This window comes from Pelophylax lessonae, assembly GCF_965119305.1.
Source record: "Pelophylax lessonae genome assembly, chromosome: 12".
Taxonomy (NCBI): Eukaryota; Metazoa; Chordata; class Amphibia; order Anura; family Ranidae; genus Pelophylax; species Pelophylax lessonae.
Window position 1 is genome coordinate 217,388,513 of NC_138779.1, and position 18,859 is coordinate 217,407,371.

The 18,859-nt window shown below is 45.9% G+C and overlaps 1 protein-coding gene across 1 annotated transcript in view; it reads right to left on the bottom strand.

Annotated features, from left to right (window-relative positions):
* Positions 1–18,859, bottom strand: part of LOC309569034 (IgGFc-binding protein-like) — a gene marked incomplete at both ends in the record, with an annotated part of 181,502 nt that overhangs the window by 89,542 nt on the left and 73,101 nt on the right. Inside the window, 4 exons of the mRNA XM_082274795.1 lie at positions 7,651–7,878; positions 12,092–12,372; positions 13,994–14,365; positions 16,440–16,496. Of these exons, the coding sequence (XP_082130921.1) occupies positions 7,651–7,878; positions 12,092–12,372; positions 13,994–14,365; positions 16,440–16,496 (938 nt within the window). The remainder of the gene's footprint in view (positions 1–7,650; positions 7,879–12,091; positions 12,373–13,993; positions 14,366–16,439; positions 16,497–18,859) is intronic.

The following is an 18,859-nucleotide window of genomic DNA, read 5'->3' on the forward strand; positions in this document are numbered from 1 at the left end:
TGGGGAGATCAGATATAGTGAACGCAGGGTCCTGGGGAGACCAGATATAGTGAACGCAGTGTCCTGGGGAGATCAGATATAGTGAATGCAGAGTCCTGGGGAGGTCAGATATAGTGAATGCAGGGTCCTGGGGAGATCAGATATAGTGAATGCAGAGTCCTGGGGAGATCAGATATAGTGAATGCAGAGTCCTGGGAGAGCAGATATAGTGAATGCAGAGTCCTGGGGAGACCAGATATAGTGAATGTAGAGTCCTGGGGAGATCAGATATAGTGAATGCAGAATCCTGGGGAGATCAGATATAGTGAATGCAGAGTCATGGGGAGACCAGATATAGTGAATGTAGAGTCCTGGGGAGACCAGATATAGTGAATGCAGAGTCCTGGGGAGACCAGATATAGTGAATGTAGAGTCCTGGGGAGATCAGATATAGTGAATGCAGGGTCCTGGGGAGATCAGATATTGTGAATGCAGAGTCCTGGGGAGACCAGATATAGTGAATGTAGAGTCCTGGGGAGATCAGATATAGTGAATGCAGAGTCCTGGGGAGATCAGATATAGTGAATGCAGAGTCCTGGGGAGATCAGATATAGTGAACGCAGGGTCCTGGGGAGACCAGATATAGTGAACGCAGGGTCCTGGGGAGATCAGATATAGTGAATGCAGGGTCCTGGGGAGATCAGATATAGTGAATGCAGAGCCCTGGGGAGATCAGATATAGTGAATGCAGGATCCTGGGGAGACCAGATATAGTGACTGCAGAGTCCTAGTGAGACCAGATATAGTGACTGCAGAGTCCTGTGGAGACCAGATATAGTGAATGTAGGGTCCTGGGGAGATCAGATATAGTGAATGCAGAGTCCTGGGGAGATCAGATATAGTGAATGCAGAGTCCTGGGGAGATCAGATATAGTGAACGCAGGGTCCTGGGGAGACCAGATATAGTGAACGCAGTGTCCTGGGGAGATCAGATATAGTGAATGCAGGGTCCTGGGGAGATCAGATATAGTGAATGCAGAGTCCTGGGGAGATCAGATATAGTGAATGCAGAGTCCTGGGGAGATCAGATATAGTGAATGCAGAGTCCTGGGGAGAGCAGATATAGTGAATGCAGAGTCCTGGGGAGAGCAGATATAGTGAATGCAGAATCCTGGGGAGATCAGATATAGTGAATGTAGAGTCCTGGGGAGACCAGATATAGTGAATGCAGAGTCCTGGGGAGACCAGATATAGTGAATGTAGAGTCCTGGGGAGATCAGATATAGTGAATGCAGGGTCCTGGGGAGATCAGATATTGTGAATGCAGAGTCCTGGGGAGACCAGATATAGTGAATGTAGAGTCCTGGGGAGATCAGATATAGTGAATGCAGAGTCCTGGGGAGATCAGATATAGTGAATGCAGAGTCCTGGGGAGATCAGATATAGTGAACGCAGGGTCCTGGGGAGACCAGATATAGTGAACGCAGGGTCCTGGGGAGATCAGATATAGTGAATGCAGAGTCCTGGGGAGGTCAGATATAGTGAATGCAGGGTCTTGGGGAGATCAGATATAGTGAATGCAGAGTCCTGGGGAGATCAGATATAGTGAATGCAGAGTCCTGGGGAGAGCAGATATAGTGAATGCAGAGTCCTGGGGAGACCAGATATAGTGAATGTAGAGTCCTGGGGAGATCAGATATAGTGAATGCAGGGTCCTGGGGAGATCAGATATTGTGAATGCAGAGTCCTGGGGAGACCAGATATAGTGAATGTAGAGTCCTGGGGAGATCAGATATAGTGAATGCAGAGTCCTGGGGAGATCAGATATAGTGAATGCAGAGTCCTGGGGAGATCAGATATAGTGAACGCAGGGTCCTGGGGAGACCAGATATAGTGAACGCAGGGTCCTGGGGAGATCAGATATAGTGAATGCAGAGTCCTGGGGAGGTCAGATATAGTGAATGCAGGGTCTTGGGGAGATCAGATATAGTGAATGCAGAGTCCTGGGGAGATCAGATATAGTGAATGCAGAGTCCTGGGGAGAGCAGATATAGTGAATGCAGAGTCCTGGGGAGAGCAGATATAGTGAATGCAGAGTCCTGGGGAGATCAGATATAGTGAATGCAGAGTCCTGGGGAGGTCAGATATAGTGAATGCAGGGTCTTGGGGAGATCAGATATAGTGAATGCAGAGTCCTGGGGAGATCAGATATAGTGAATGCAGAGTCCTGGGGAGAGCAGATATAGTGAATGCAGAGTCCTGGGGAGAGCAGATATAGTGAATGCAGAGTCCTGGGGAGACCAGATATAGTGAATGCAGAGTCCTGGGGAGATCAGATATAGTGAATGCAGAGTCCTGGGGAGGTCAGATATAGTGAATGCAGGGTCCTGGGGAGATCAGATATAGTGAATGCAGAGTCCTGGGGAGATCAGATATAGTGAATGCAGAGTCCTGGGGAGAGCAGATATAGTGAATGCAGAGTCCTGGGGAGACCAGATATAGTGAATGCAGGGTCCTGGGGAGATCAGATATAGTGAATGCAGAGTCCTGGGGAGACCAGATATAGTGAATGCAGGGTCCTGGGGAGACCAGATATAGGGAATGCAGAGTCCTGGTTTTAGTGACACTTTAGGATAGAAGTATGTGAAGATGATGGAGATTATAATCATTATTCCTTTCTTCAAGTTAGCAGGCAACTAGATACCAGAAGGATTTGTGTTTCTGTCCATCCAGTTCTGAGATTTACTCAGCATAGCCAGGATGTTGACCAGATTCTGCCACAGTACAAGTATACAATATAACCCATTCGCCTCTCTCTCCCCACTGTGACTGGTCCATACTTTACCCACCCTCCTTACCTATCACCATGTTGTCACTTACATTGAGCTCATGGGGTTTCCCCTCCCTTTTAGAGTTTGAATTTTGCTGTGCAGGGTGTAGAGGACACTGGGAATGTTTCCTAGGCGGTAGGAATATCCCCTCAGTATTTGAGTCATGGTTCCTTTGAGGGGGACAGTTTTTAAGGCATTGCTTGGTACTCAGGGGAACTCAACCATGTAGGGCAGGGGTGTCAAACTCAATTTCATCGTGGGCCGCATCAGCATTTTGATTGCCCTCAAAGGGCCGGTTATTATTATTATTATGCAGGATTTATATAGCCGCCAACAGTTTGCGCAGCGCTTTACAATATGATTATATCTCTAAGATTAGATGTCCAGAGCACCCCATGCCCACTTACACCTTTACACGAGATGTCAAGAGCCCCACCATCATCAGAAGTAAGGAGTCACCCACCCTTCCTTACATCACTATGCACCCCCTTACTCTGCTGCCAGGAAGAAGATGCGGGTGGATCTGGGAAGAAGAAAGTTCAGGGTCTGGAGGAGAACCAGAGGAGGGCTGGAGTCAGCCTCTAGAGTCTGCTGAATGCTGAAACCAGGGGAGGCAGAGGCAAGGTTGTGTTGCGGCTGCACAGAGGTGCAGGATCTGTAGGAGGAGTTCTGCCCTCCTCTCTGCTGCGGACTGCTGGGAGGGGGGGATGCAAAGACAAGCCTCTCTGAAGCTGCACTGGGGAGTGCAGGATCTGGTAAAGGCGTTCTGTTCTCTCTACTGCTGACTATTGAGACATGGTGGGGGCAGAGACAAGGGGGGTGCCGCAGCTGCATGAAAGGGGTGAGGGCCACATGAAATGGCCTGGGGGGTCGCATTCGGCCCGTGGGTCTTGTGTTTGACACCTGTGATGTAGGGTGAGGTGTTCTGAGGAATTTTGGGTAGAGAGAAGACCAATTACCGCTACTCTCTGGATTGATAAGTATGTATTAGAGACCCAGAATTTCGGAGGTTCAAACTGTTTTGGATGGGAAGAACCTCCAACCCCTGACTCTGGTCCTGAAGGGATTAAGTCCCATGCAAGGGGGGCTTGAAAGGCAGCAGAGGGAAATCCACACCTGTGTCAGTGAGGCAATGTGGAGGAGTTCACGAGCTGTGAGCAAGGTGAATGCTCTTAGTATAGATGGGCTCAGGCATGTTCAGATCCTAGTCCTAGCCCAACCCAGGCTGGTCATGATTGGTGGTGTGCAGTGATGGCTTCCTGGCGGGATAGCTCAGGTGGGTTGGGACTAGGATTCTGAACACGCCTGAGCCCATCTATAGCTCTGGAACCAAGACACTTGTTGCTGCACACCTGCAGCCTTTACGGCACCCTAAAACCCCGGAGGAACCCTACGTGTGAGACCAAGATATTGGCGGTGAGCCAGTCTTGTGGTTCCTTTCTGCTATATCTGTGAACTGTTTATCTGACTTTTTGCTAAAGGATGCTGTTTATGTTGACCTGGTTGGAGGAACTCTTTGGTTTTATAAATGGCTGCTGGTGATCTCGGGCCCCCATATTACAGGGGGTTACAAGAAGACAAAATGCAGGTACCTACACTAGCTACATGTAAAAAAATATATTTTATTGGGTTTTTTTCACCTTTCCCCCTCCCTCCCCTTTCCGCTCCCCTCTCCCCTTCCTTTTCCTTTTTTTCTCCTTTTCTTTCCCTTTTTTTACCCCCCTTTTTCTACCTCTCTTCTCTTATTCCTTTTTTCCCCCTCCCCCCTATCCCTTTTCTCCTTCCCCCCCCCCCTCTTTTTCCCCCCCTTTTCCCCCCCTCCCCCCCTCCCCTCCCCTCCCCTTTCTCTCTCTGATATACGCATTGACATATTGAATCAATACATCAATTTTCCAAGTACCTTAATTTCTTTATATTATTATTAAGGTCTCCCATACCCGCCGGTGAGACATTATTGATGATTCTGCTTTCTCCTATTGGCATTAGGGATGATCGAACTTTTGAAAAGTTCGGTTCGGCCAGAACATCCGAACTTCCCGAAAGTTCGGCCCGGATTTCAGAACCCCATTGAAATCAATGGGACCCGAACTTCGGTAATCAAAAAACACAATTTTTAAGCCCTAAAACCCAATAAATGCCCCTAAAAAGTCCCTAGGGTTCTGGGTCATGCCCCATTAACTATTAATCACACAAAAAAAAGTTCTTAAAAATTGTCATTTTTGATAAAAAAGCCAATTATTGAAAAATTAAAAAAAAAAATAGATTTTTTGATTTTTACTTTGGATTTCGTATCTGGGGGGGGGGGGGGTCTAAAAAGTGTACATGTGAAGTTTCAGCTCTGTAGCATGTCCAGAACCAGAAAAAAAAGATTGTTTGTATTAGAACACTTTCAGCTCAGGGGGTTAGCTTCTCTTCTCGGTTTTCACACCTTGCCGGTTTAATAGAAGGCATTTTTTTGGGTTCTTTGCAGTCAGGAAAAACATCTGAACTTGTGTATAGTGGTACTGTGCACAAGTTCTGATGTTTTGCCTGCCTCCAAAAACCCCCAAAAAATGCCAGCAAAAACACACCTGGGCATTTTTTTTTTTTGACGCTAGCGTTTTTTTTGGCATTTTTTGGGGTTCTTTTGAGGCAGGCAAAACATCTGAACTTGTGTATAGTGGTGTATATACACACATACATATATTTATATACACACCTAGACATATATAGGTGTGATAGTAGCAGAAATATATGCTTGCGCTAATGAAATCATTTACAGTAATATATTTCTGCTACTATCACACCTATATATGGCTAGGTGTCTATATACATATAATTATGTGTGTATATATACCACTATACACAAGTTCAGATGTTTTGCCTGCCTCAAAAGAACCCCAAAAAATGCCAAAAGAAACTCTAGCGTCAAAAAAAAAATGCCCAGTTGTGTTTTTGCTGTCTTTTCTACTCCTCCCTAAAAGCTCCATTTAACAAACAGGAGCTGGGGAGGAGGACTTAACCACTATACCACTGGAGGATTTTGCTGTCTTTACGTCCAGGCCACTTTTTGCGATTCGGCACTGTGCGACTTTAACTGACAATTGCACGGTCGTGCGATGCCATACCCAAACCAAATTTATGTCCTTTTTTTCCCACAAACAGAGCTTTCTTTTGGTGGTATTTGATCACCTGTTCGATTTTTACTTTTTGCGCTATAAACAAAAAAATAGCGCAAATTTTGAAAAAATAACAATATTTTTCAATTTTTTTATATGAAATTCCCCCCAAAAAAATGTAAAAATCAAAATTTTTTTACATTTTTGGCCAATTTGTTTTCTGCTACCTATGTTTGGTAAAAGAAAAATCACAATAAGTGTATTTTGATTGGTTTGCGCAAAAGTTATTGCGTTTACTAACTAAGGGAAAGATTTCTGTCATTTTTGGTGTTTTTTTTTTTAACGAGTAATGGCGGCGATCTGCAATTTTTTTTTGCGGGACTGCGACATTGTGGCGGACAGATCGGACCCTTGACTGACATTTTTGACACTGTTGGGGTTACCAGTGACATTTCTACAGTAATCAGTGCTATACATATGCACTGTTACTGTCAAAATGACACTGGCAGGGAAGGGGTTAATTTTATTGGAGAGGGAGGGGTTAATGTTTGCCTGGTGCTTACTGACGTGTGTGGGGGGAGGTGACTGAGTGACACAGGGACAGATCGCATGTTCAGCTATGCTGAATCCTGCAATCTGTCACTGCCTGTCACTTAGGAGATCCGCCCGCTTTGTTTACACAAGCGGGCGGATCTCCAGACTCGATTCCCAGACGATCGGGGAAGAGCGGCGGCAATCGCCACTGCTCCTCCCCTGGCCCGACTCCCGCTGTGACTGAAAACAGCGGGAGCGAGCCTCCGGCGGTGCGTGAGCGCCGCCCACAAGGGGAGGAGTCCAGCGACGTAGGTCTACATCGCTGGACGGAATTGAGCCACTTTGCCGCAGTACAGTCAACGTGACCGGTCGGCAAGTGGTTAAAGCGGAACTTCCCTTTTTGGGTTGAGCTCCGCTTTACCTTCTGCTGGTTTAGTAAAATGGGGAATTAACCGCGCTAAAGGAATAAAACAAACAAGCAGCAACTTCAAGTGTGACCACACCCTAAAGAATATATGTAAATCAAGTTGCGCTAATGTGATCTATGGAGGTATAAAGTCCACAAAGTCCCAATATTGATGACAGATAGAAAATATCTTGGGTAAGATCCTGAACCCGACTCCCTTAAGAGTGTACGCTTACCAGATTGAGGTAAGAATGAAGCGGATATGCTTAATCTTGTCACTTTGATAGATGATCCAGGCCCATGTGAGCAGTGAACTCGGAGGTCATTGGATCATGTAAAAAATACAAACAAACGCAATAGCGTAAAACCCAACAACTAATATAGTATCACCTTGAGTGTGACTTAAAGTGGAGATTGGGAAACGTGTAAAAAGCTGCCACCAAGATAGCAGAGTAAAACAAAAAAATTGAGGGGTAAATACCCCTACCAAAACAGATGCAGGATAAGGTGCAAAAAATAATCCAGTTGGAGTTGCCTCTTACCAGACAAAATTAATTTATAAGCCCAAGTGAAAGATAAAGTGTTGAAGATATGTGTTTGGACCATCACCAGCTAGATCAGCCTCTTACCAAAAACAAGTTAAAGCAAGTGTGTAGAAATCAATCCAAGTGACACAGGATGCAATACCAGATAAGCACCAGTAGGGGTCGCCTCTTACCAGATCTTAAACTCAGTCAAGCTTGTATGGAAATCAATAGTCAGGGTCCAAACATGAATTCTGGGATAAATCCTCGATACACACTGCAAGCCCTTCACCGTTTGTCTTGTCGGAGACTCGCCATCATCGTCGGAGACTCGCCTTCTGCTGGTTTGCCTTGTGGTTCTGCCGATCACTCGACTAACAGTCTTGCCCGCATGTCCTGCTGAATCTTCCTGGTTGGCATTTCCATTTAAAGCTTCTGGAAACAACATCTTTGGGCACTTGTGTCCTTCCTTTCCCTTGGCATCATCTGTTCCATCTTCAGGGATACTTGGGCAGGAGATACAAGAAAGACCATCCTCATCAATTCAATCTTCTATCAGGTGTGTGACGCTATCCCTGTTTACAGAGCAGTGGACACCAAAATGGACCTTTTGTTTAAAAGGTTTGATGACCCCCACTTTACAATTTCCCTTTCAGGCTACTATCTGTGAATAGCATGGTACGGCACTTGACTGATGAGGCGTATACACCTTGGAAAACCAACTTTAACATATGAAACTCCCTTGCCTACTCCGCAGTACCAAAACACCAGACTTACAACAATTGAGTCGGAAAGGGCAAGGTGACGGCTTTATTTAATTTCCAACACTCAACATGCTAACACTTTAATCCAGTGCCGTTCACAGTTGTACACGTGTAACAATACAAATCCAAATGGGGCCTGTCCCTACCATAAGTGCTGGACAGACTAACTCCAACTTCCAATCAAGGGCATAGCCCGCCATTACCAAGTTTTAATGCTGGCAATGTAAAAAAAAAATGCTGCTAAAGCTGTGACAGACCATTAAAAAGAAGGGGGTGGGAGGATGGGCAGCTCTTTCATCCACATGTTGAATCCAAAAGACCCAGCATTCCATGGGGGAATAACTTGAGTGAGCTCAGGCCTAACTGCCAATTGACTGCGACCACCTCACACACTGACTCCCCCCCCCCCCCCCCCCAGGGGCTGATCTTTCCTGGCCATTGCCCCATCACTCAAGGCTCTATTTCCCAAGAGGATCAAGAGGCCCTCATTATTTCTACTACCAGATGAGGAAATGTGGACATCAAAAGGTTGTTCCAAGCTTTATTTATTTTTTTTTTGTCAGACAGTGTCACAATTGGAGCTAAACATCATTATTTTATTTTGTAAGTCAGGGATCCTAAAACTACGACCCTCCAGCTGTTGCGGAACTACACATCCCATGAGGCATTGTAAAACTCTGACATTCACAGACATGACTAGGCATGATGGGAATCATAGTTCCTGAACAACTGGAGGGCCGTAGTTTGAAGACCCCTGTTGTAACTGGTTGTCTGGATCATCTGCCAGTATGAATAAAACATTAATGAATAGCCAAAGATTTTTAACCTGCCCAATATATTTTCTGTTACAAAGAATACTTGCAACATTCAACAAAAGATAAAATGGTGGTGAATCTGAAAATAAACAAACCATGTTTTAAACATCGAGGTCTACATTTAGCAGCTTAAATTTCGTAATGCAATATTTAATGCTACAGCATTGAAGTATTTATTTCATATTAACCAAAATGTACAGTATTTTAGGTTTAATGATCTGCAAACCAAAAATCATAATACATTTTTAAGAAACATGAATTGTTTTGCATCATTAAATATAAACGCTGAACTATTAATTAAAGTGCAGTTATTTATTTTGGGTGAAGAAAGGAGATTTGCAATGAAAATCCTCTTCGTGTGTCCTTTGTAGTTGACTTCTAAACGTGTCTGGCATTGTCATCTTGTTTCATACGTTACTACAAGAGATTAAAAAGAAATAAAAATTAGTTGCATGTAAATTCTTCATCTAAAGTCCTAAATAAATAACAAAAAAAAAATCTGTTCAATTAAGAATATAAGAAGCTATATACTCATCTATTAAGTGCTCATTACTAAATATTATATTGCATATTAAAAATGAGATACTTTTATATATTTTTATAGAGAATAGTTTATTTCAGAAGGCCTAACCTGCGTTCCGGAATTCTATCTTTATCTACTGGCTCCAAACCTTCTCATTAGCCTACAACTGGGATACAGAAGGTGGGACCTGTGTCAAGCTGGGCTCGAATCTAGAAGGGTGCTGGGGTGGGCTGAGCTCCCCAAGATTTTGGTTAAGCCCCCCTCAAATCTCTAAAAGTGCCTCCACTGATCCATGAGCCACATAGGTGTGCGCAGCCTATTGCATTAGGGTGTGCACCCCAAAGTTTAAATACACGTGCATGTGTTTGCCTACATGTATATGACCCCGGTACATTACTCTCCCTGCTGGCAAAGTGAAATAGAAGTGTGTGGCACTTCTCTTATGGCAGAGCAGGTCTCCTCACTGGCAAACAGAGCGATAATGCTAATGTGCCCTAGGTGATTAGGGTGTGCCCAGGCACACCCGGCACACCCTGTGCGCACGCCTATGATGAGCTAGAATGATGGAGACCCCTGATAGAAGGGCAACCATCATATGGACCCTGGTGTAAGAGGGGACTCTAATAGAGACCCTGATGTAAAGGGGGACTCTCATAGGGAACCCTAATGTAAGGTAGGACTCTCATATGAATCCTGATGTATAAGGGAACTCTCATAGGGACCCTGAGGTAAGGGGGGACTCTCATAGGGGACCCTGATTAAAGAAGGGACTCTCAGTCCCACTATAAGTCACTGATCGCAGCCATTTCTAGTAAAAAAAAAAAAATAAAATAAATAAAAATTCCATTAAAATATCCCATAGTTTGTAGATGCTATTACTTTAGCGCAAACTATGGGATTAATATACGCTTATTGGGATTTTCTTTTACTAAAAATATGTAGCAAAATACATATTGGCCTAAATTGATTTTTTACATTAGCTTATTGGATGTGTTTTATAGCATAAAGTAAAAAAATATTGTTTTTTTTTTAACCACTTCTGGACCTGGAAGATTTCCCCCCTTAATTAACAGGCCATATTTTGTGATTCGGCACTGCGTTAATTTAACAGATAATTGCCCGGCTGTGCAACGCTGTACCCAAAAAAATTGAAGTCCTTTTTTTCCCACAAATAGAGCTTTCTTTTGATGATATTTGATCACCTCTGCGATTTTTATTTTTTGCGCTATAAACAAAAAAAAGAGCGACAAATCTGAAAAAAAAAAACAATATTTTTTACCTTCTGCTATATAACATTCCCCAAAAAAATGTTAAAAAATCTAAATTTTTTAACATTTTAGGCCAATTTGTTTTCTGCTACATATTTTTGGTAAAGAAAAATTCCAATAAGCATATTTTGATTGGTTTGCGTCACGTCTACTAACTACGAGCAAGATTTATGTCATTTTCATTGTTTTTTACTAGTAATGGTGGCGATCTGCGATTTTTAGTGGGACTGCGACATTGCGTCAGACAGATCAGACCCATAGCTGACATTTTTGACACTTTTGGGGGGACCAGTGACATTACTACAGTAATCAGTGCTAAAAATATGCACTGTTACTGTAATAATGACACTGGCAGGGAAGGGGTTAACACTGTGGGTGATCAATGGGTTAAATGTGAGCCTAGGGGAGTGATTCTTACTGTAAGGGGGCGGGGCTTATGCAATGATCATAGAGACCTGTGATCCTATATAGAAGGGTCACAGGTGCTCTGTGATCATTCCAGAGAAAGGAACGGTCAGCTGTGTTTTCAACAGCTGACTGTTCTTCTCTCTCAGCGGGGAGCGATCGCGGGTGTCAGTCGGCAATCTGAGCTGCCTGCCCCGTGCATCGGAGTCTCCGCTGACGATCGAGGGCAGGAGCGCGCCCCCTAGCTGCAGGTGCGCGACCGACATAGCCCTACATCGGTTCGCGCAGGAGGGCCAGCCTGCCGCAGTATATATGCGGTGGACGGTCTGGAACCAGTTAAACGTCTTTTTCCCTCTTATGGGCATCGGAGTCCCCGCTGCCGAGCGGGAGCTGGAGTGCCCTGACGGTGGCGGGGGTTCGCCCCCTAGCTCCCGGCACGAGACCGACGTAGCCCTATGTCGGTTCCCACAGGAGGGCCTCCCTGCCGCAGTATATATGCAGTATATATATATTCTGAACCGGTTTTTTTTTTTATTTTTTATATCGCAAAAAAATAAAAACAGCAGAGGTGATCAAATACCACCAAAAGAAAGCTCTATTTGTGGGGAAAAAAGGATACCAATTTGATTTGTGTACAGCTTCGCACAATGGCACAATTGTCAGTTAAAGTAACGCAGTGCCGTATGGCAAAAAATTGCCTGGTCATGAAGGGGGGTAGACCTTCCAGAGCTGGAGTGGGTAAAAACGCATCATAGAATGGATCTAATAATTAAAAATAAACCATAAAACTATAAATACTAAATGGGGGCAACCAGGTGATCCCTCTCAGCAATGGCTCGAGGTTTCAGCATTTTTATCCATTTTTTTTTTTTTATACATTTAAACATGGACAACTTCAGGTTCTTTCCAGAAAAAAAAGTAAAGGTTCACCAATTTTCACTCACCAGCTGAGGTCACGGGCTGACCAAGATTTTATGAGCTCGGCGATATTTTTGACCGCCTTCCTATCTGGGGATCTGAGGTCATCGGAACTGTTATCGTTGAAGTTTCCGCACGCTCCGCACACCAACTCTGACAGGTTCCATAACACACGGATTGAAACACTACCGGTATCGCTCAACTCAATCTTCAAGTCTTCACCTATCTGAATGAAAACCGAGTTGTCCTTGGCAGAGGCTGAGAGAATGCCAACAGTGATGGGGAACAAATCCGAAAATCCATTTACCTAGAAAATGCAAGGAGTTAAAATGTCAGAGGTGTGAGCAAAATGTGGCCACAATCTACACCCCCTTATTGCATAGGACAGAAATTTTGGTTAGACCAAAATGGATTGTGGCAATGACTATCAGCACTCCACCCACTGAAAGCTGAATAATGGCCAGTGGCGGCCGGCCGATAGGGGGCGCTGCCCCCCCCCCCAAAAAAATATAAAAAAAAAAATAGTCCAATTTCTGCACACTAGGGGCACCGGACCTAGTGGTGGGTATGAGGGGGGTGGGGTTTTTGACCCCACCTGCGGCGGGCAGAGACGCCGATTGGCGGCCTTCTGGGGGTCATCGGGGCACAGAGCAATGCGCCCCGGCACCCCCCACTTTGCTGATGTCCGGGCTGTGATTGGTCCAGACTCCAGCACCGCACTGCACCGCACACTGTCCTGTCAGCTCAGTTCTGGTGATATGAAGGGGACACGCATGCACGCTGGTCTCTCTCTGCAATACATGCTGGTCACTGTGCATTGATGGCCTGATGGGGGACATGCTGATCAGTGGTCACTGTGCATTGATGGGGGACATGCTGGTCATGGTCACTGTGCATTGATGGGGGACATGCTGGACACTGTGCATTGATGGGGGACATGCTGGTCATGGTCACTGTGCATCGATGGGGGACATGCTGGACACTGTGCATTGAGGGGGGACATGCTGGACACTGTGCATTGATGGGGGGGCTGCTGGACACTGTGCATTGATGGGGGACATGCTGGACACTGTGCATTGATGGGGGGGATGCTGGACACTGTGCATTGAATGGAGACATGCTGGTCACTGTGCATTGATGGGGGACATGCTGGTCACTGTGCATTGATGGGGGACATGCTGGACACAGTGCATTGATGTGGGACATGCTGGACACTGTGCATTGATGGGGGACATGCTGGACACAGTGCATTGATGGGGGGCCTGCTGGACACTGTGCATTGATGTGGGACATGCTGGACACTGTGCATTGATGGGGGACATGCTGGTCACTGTGCATTGATGGGGGACATGCTGGACACTGTGCATTGATGGGGGGCATGCTGCACACTGTGCATTGATGGGGGCCTGCTGGACACTGTGCATTGATGGGGGACATGCTGGACACTGTGCATTGAATGGAGACATGCTGGTCACTGTGCATTGATGGGGGACATGCTGGACACTGTGCATTGATGGGAGACATGCTGGACACTGTGCATTGATGGGGGACATGCTGGACACTGTGCATTGATGGGGGACATGCTGGTCACTGTGCATTGATGGGGGACATGCTGGACACTGTGCATTGATGGGGGGCCTGCTGGACACTGTGCATTGATGGGGGACATGCTGGACACTGTGCATTGATGGGGGACATGCTGGACACTGTGCATTGATGGGGGACATGCTGGTCACTGTGCATTGATGGGGGGCATGCTGGACACTGTGCATTGATGGGGGACATGCTGGACACTGTGCATTGATGGGGGACATGCTGGACACTGTGCATTGATGGGGGACATGCTGGACAAATGCTTATCAAGTTAGAGAAAACTTAAACTTACAAAGACATTGGCATACTTTGTACATCAGTAGTTGGCTACTTACCCAAACTTCCTTCCTCTTAGAGATGGTCACTAGACCTTCACTGAGGAAAATATGGATCCTGGCAACTGATGCTGGTTCTCCTGCACAGCTCTGAATATCAGCGATTACTCTGAACCGTCTGGGTGAAGTACTATCACATAAAGATATCAACTCTATGGGTCCATTTCCAATCGGTCCTCCTGAGAGCCCATCAAACGTAACAAACTTCTGTGGGCTTAGCGTGCATTCACCCTCTGTCATGTAGCAGCCTCGCACTCCATTCACAAGGTTGCAGCGTTCTTTTTCTCCACATGAAAAGGCTGTGCAGGTAACTCCACCAGCTTGGCACTTACATTGTTGACTGCAATCCACGTTGACAAAGGACTCTCCTTCCTAAATATAAAAAAAATCAAGTAAATCATACTGTGACGGTATTCACCATCATTGGAATTTAAAGACAGATAAGTAATGGTTTGGATTGCTTCATATTTGCCAGCAATATCTCCATATAGAAATATTAAGATTTATTCCCATTTGCCATGAAATCTGTAATTCCTAAATGCTGTGTATATATTACATATCTTTGAATGTCAGCAAGGTTTTCCTTTTGTTTTGTATTGGGAATGTGGATTGCCCTTTCTCATTGTAAGTGCTAATGACCTCCCATTGTTCTGTGTCTGGCTATTTTGTACAATGATTGCCCCCTGGGGGCTTCTGTCTCATTGCACATGGCAGTCCTTCTGGTCAAGCTATCAGACCAATCCCTGCTGACTCATTTTCAAGTCCTCATTTGCATGGCTAAGGAGGACCTGAAGGAGGTCCACAGGTACTTTACAATTGACCAATAGGAAAGCGGTTGTTGGGGGCGGGATGTTCCAAATTCTGTATATAAGTCCTGTTCAATAAAGTTGTAGAGAGTTCCTTCAACCTCAATCTAGAGTCTTGTCTCTTATTGGGGGAATCTGCTGCAAGGGATTGCTATGGTCTTCCATACTCCCTTAGATAATCACTGAGCTCTTGTAAGAGCTTGTGTAAGAGCTTGTTCTGCTGCACTGTCTGGGGAAAGAGAGGTTCACCCACAGGAACCTGGAGCCTTGTCGTAGGTCCAGGGTGGGTAGGAGATGCCAAGACCCTAACCAAGCTGCGGCGGTTCGTGGAGTCTGAAGTGCTTACGGTGTCTGGTGGAGTGCTTGGAGCCCTCGGGAAGCACCAGGAGCATCTGTCAACGGAGGTACCCGGTCCGGGGTGCCCTGTTCCGTTACACATACTTTCTAGTGTCTGCGGACTTGGTTTATGACAAATAAAATGGAGAATGATTGGTTCATCCAGTTAGATCTTGGAGTAAACAGAACTTAATACAAATTAGCTGCTTCTAGAGCAAGCAAGATACTTTTTTTGTCTTAACAAAATGATTGGGCCTGGTTGGCCTTGCTCCGCCACTCGTCATGTACTGCTCAGCTGTAATGGTGGCACGTCAACAGGACCGGTGCTAGACTATTTTACGCCCTAGGCAAGACCAGCTACTTGCGCCCCCCCCCCCCCAAAAAAAAAGATAAATAAAAAGGGAAAGGGTTAAAAACTCCTCTATGTAATACCCAGTGACCCTGATCTGATGGTTCCTCCATGTTATGCTGTCATACCCAGTGACCCCCATATTCCTTCATGTCCTTATGTCCCTCTATGTCACACCCAGGGACCCTGATGTTTTTCCATGTCACATCCTGGGACCCCACTATTCCTCAATGTCATGCTGTCATACCCAGTGACCCCAATGTTCCTCTATGTCACACCAGGGGCCCCTGATGTTCCTCCATGTCATACTCGGAGAGACCTTGATGTTTTTACATGTCACACCTGGGGACATCAATCCCCCATGGCACACAAAGGGACCCCAATTTCTCACACACATGGTGACCCCGAACCCCTGTTACACCCAGTTACCCCTATCCCCCATGTCACACCTGGTGACTCCAATTCACCATGGCAAACCTGGTGACCCCGATTCTCTTTCACACCAGGGATCCTCCATGTCACACCCCGGGACCCCGATCCCCTGTTCTGGGGACACCCACTGGGCAGTATGTAGAGAGTGATCCGCACTCTGCCCTCCTTCACCATGATTCCTTTTCCCAGGACGCTTCTCTCCATGACCACAGTGCTCACCACGGCTCCAACCGGCTCGTGGTGGATGGAGAAGCAGTAGTCAATGCCGAGCTCCGGCTCAGGTTCAGCTCTCCTCTGCTCCCTGCTTAATATCAGTGTACGCTGATTGGAGGAGGCGTAGAGCAACGTGGAAGTGTCATGGCAGCTTGCTGCTGATCATTTTCCTGTGCTGATCGTATTGGAGGAATAAGGAGCGATCAGAGCGGTGGAATGCGGTGACAGATGTATTTTAGGGGACCCGCGGTGGGTCTCACCTTCTGCTTCTTCTATCTGGCCTCTTATTTCATAAACAAGGCGAACTTACTGCTGTAACGGCAGCCATTATTTCTGATTCATCATAGCAACCAGAGCAATACAGATCCTGATAGAAGAGGCAATAGAAGAGGCAATAGAAGAATAGAATAGAAGGAAGTCGTGATGCGAAAGCATAAGACGCCACGCATATAGGGGACGGAGACCTGGACGGACGAGCGGCGACCCACCAGCACGGCTCCCGACAGCTACTGTTTTTGGCGTGTACGGTCCGCACAAGCCCATTGTGCCGATTCATGTGAGTGCAATTCTACTTTGAATGTGAATCAATTAAAGGATAATAGCAGTGTACACTTAGATGCCTCATTATCTTTATTCACATATCATGTCCATGGGATGGTGAGAGATCGATCCAGGAAGTGGCATTTTTTATTGAGGATTCAATGCTGGTTTAATGCTTCAGTGAGGTGAGAGGCCATCTGGTGGCTAAACGGTGGTGGTGTCACTTGCACTTTTATATGGAAACATCTATCAAGCGCTTTATTAAATTTTAAACCACGATTATATTTATATTTTAGTGCACTTTACTTTGAATGCACTTTATGGACATTATATATTGCACCTAAGAGGAATATATATTGCACTGTAAGCGAGTTTATTGATTTATATGATGCACATTGTCACTTTATTTGATTTTATATAGCGCTGTATACATATTTGTCTATAGTTCATTTCTCCTGTTAGTGAAGGAGGTTCTATATAGCTGCTGTATTTTCTTTATGTGTCCCAAATTATTGGGTCTTAACACTATACCACTTTATATTTAATTGCGCTGATTTACCTTTTTGCACAATAGAAGAGGTGTTCCACACAGGCGGATTTCCTTGCACAGATTTATTAGCATTCTAGTAAGAGGCTGACCTACTTTGTCCCTTAACTGGGAGGAGTGTGTGGGAACCTTTCTTCCCTTTCCTGGGCCAAGCTTTCATTGCATCTGATAATACACACGCCATTGTATTATCCCATCTGGTAAGGGGCTTATCTATTCACGGTGGAGGGCTTCGCTGCACCCATTCATTGTGTTGAGTTTTGCACCTTGGAGACACATCACATGCATGTTGGATATATATGGACTTTTTATTGTCTTGATCCACCAGTGATTTTTTTTTTTTTTAATTTTTTTGTTCACTTTGTTGAGCACTTGTTTTTTGAGGTTTTTTGTTTTAGAGGATCTGGTCCTCCTAAGTTGTATTTATTGATCAATATCTGTGTTGATTTTATCACATATTTCTATATATGAGTTACCGATAGATTAGCGAACCTGATATTCACCATACATGTCATAGTTACCTGCTCTGTGTAATGGTTTTGCACAGAGCAGCCCAGATCCTCCTCTTCTTGGGTCCCACGCCAGTGCTCCTTCCCCCTCCCTCCTACTGAGTGCACCCAGAGCAAGCAGCTTGCTCTGGGGGCACCCGAGCAGGCACTCTCCTGACTCAAGTCATACACAGAGCTTAGGTTCAGCTCCGCCCCCTGCCTCTTCTGGCTCAATGGCTGTGGTTGACAGCAGTGGCAGCCAATGGCTCCTGCTGCTGCCTCAGCCAATGAGGAATGAGAGTCCCCGGAGAACTGAGGCTCCCGTGCACATTGTTGGATCGAGATGGGGCTCAGGCAGAGGCATAACTAGAACCTTCAGGGCCGCAGTGCAAGAAACCATAAAGGGCCCCCCAGACCCCTGGTCAGGGCCCTTCCCTTCAAGCCTGGGGCTCTTTCCACTGATCCTGGGGCTCTTTACTCTCGTTGTGGGGCCCTTTATTATGGCCCTACAGTGGGACCCTTTCACAAGTTCTGCAGTGGGTTCCCTTCCTGCCATCTTGGGGACTCCCCACAGTGGTGGAATTCCAGGGCCCTGTGGCAAGTGTGACCTTTGCGATCCTGGAAGTTTCGCCCACTGGTGTCAGTAGTTTTTATTTTTTAGTATTTTAATTGTATTGTTTTTTTTTATCATTTTATTTTATTTGTTTTACAATGTCACTGACTATGACTCTGTCCATTCAGAAAAAGAAGGAGCTGGTAAATTACATATTTACCAACCCCTTCCTGGTTCTCTATTGTGACACATCCCCTGCAGCAGCCAGCAGGAGAGGGGAGGAAGCATGGGGGGGGAGCAGAGTGGAGGGGGGGGGAGATCAGGGGAGCACACAAGGGCCCAGAGACAGCAGAACACAAGTGAGCTGGATAGGAGGAGAGGTGGGGGGCAGCATACAGAGGAACCAATCTCCTCCATGTTCCTTCTGCAGCTACAGGAGGAAAAAGGAGGACAGTGATTTCTCTACATGCTGCCCCCACCACCCCTCCTATCCAGGTGTACAGGGGAGCCACACATGCCCCCTGGACCATGGGGCCCGGTTGCAATTGCAACCCCTGTAGTTATGCCCCTGGGCTCAGGTAAGTATTAGCCGTGTTGGGGGC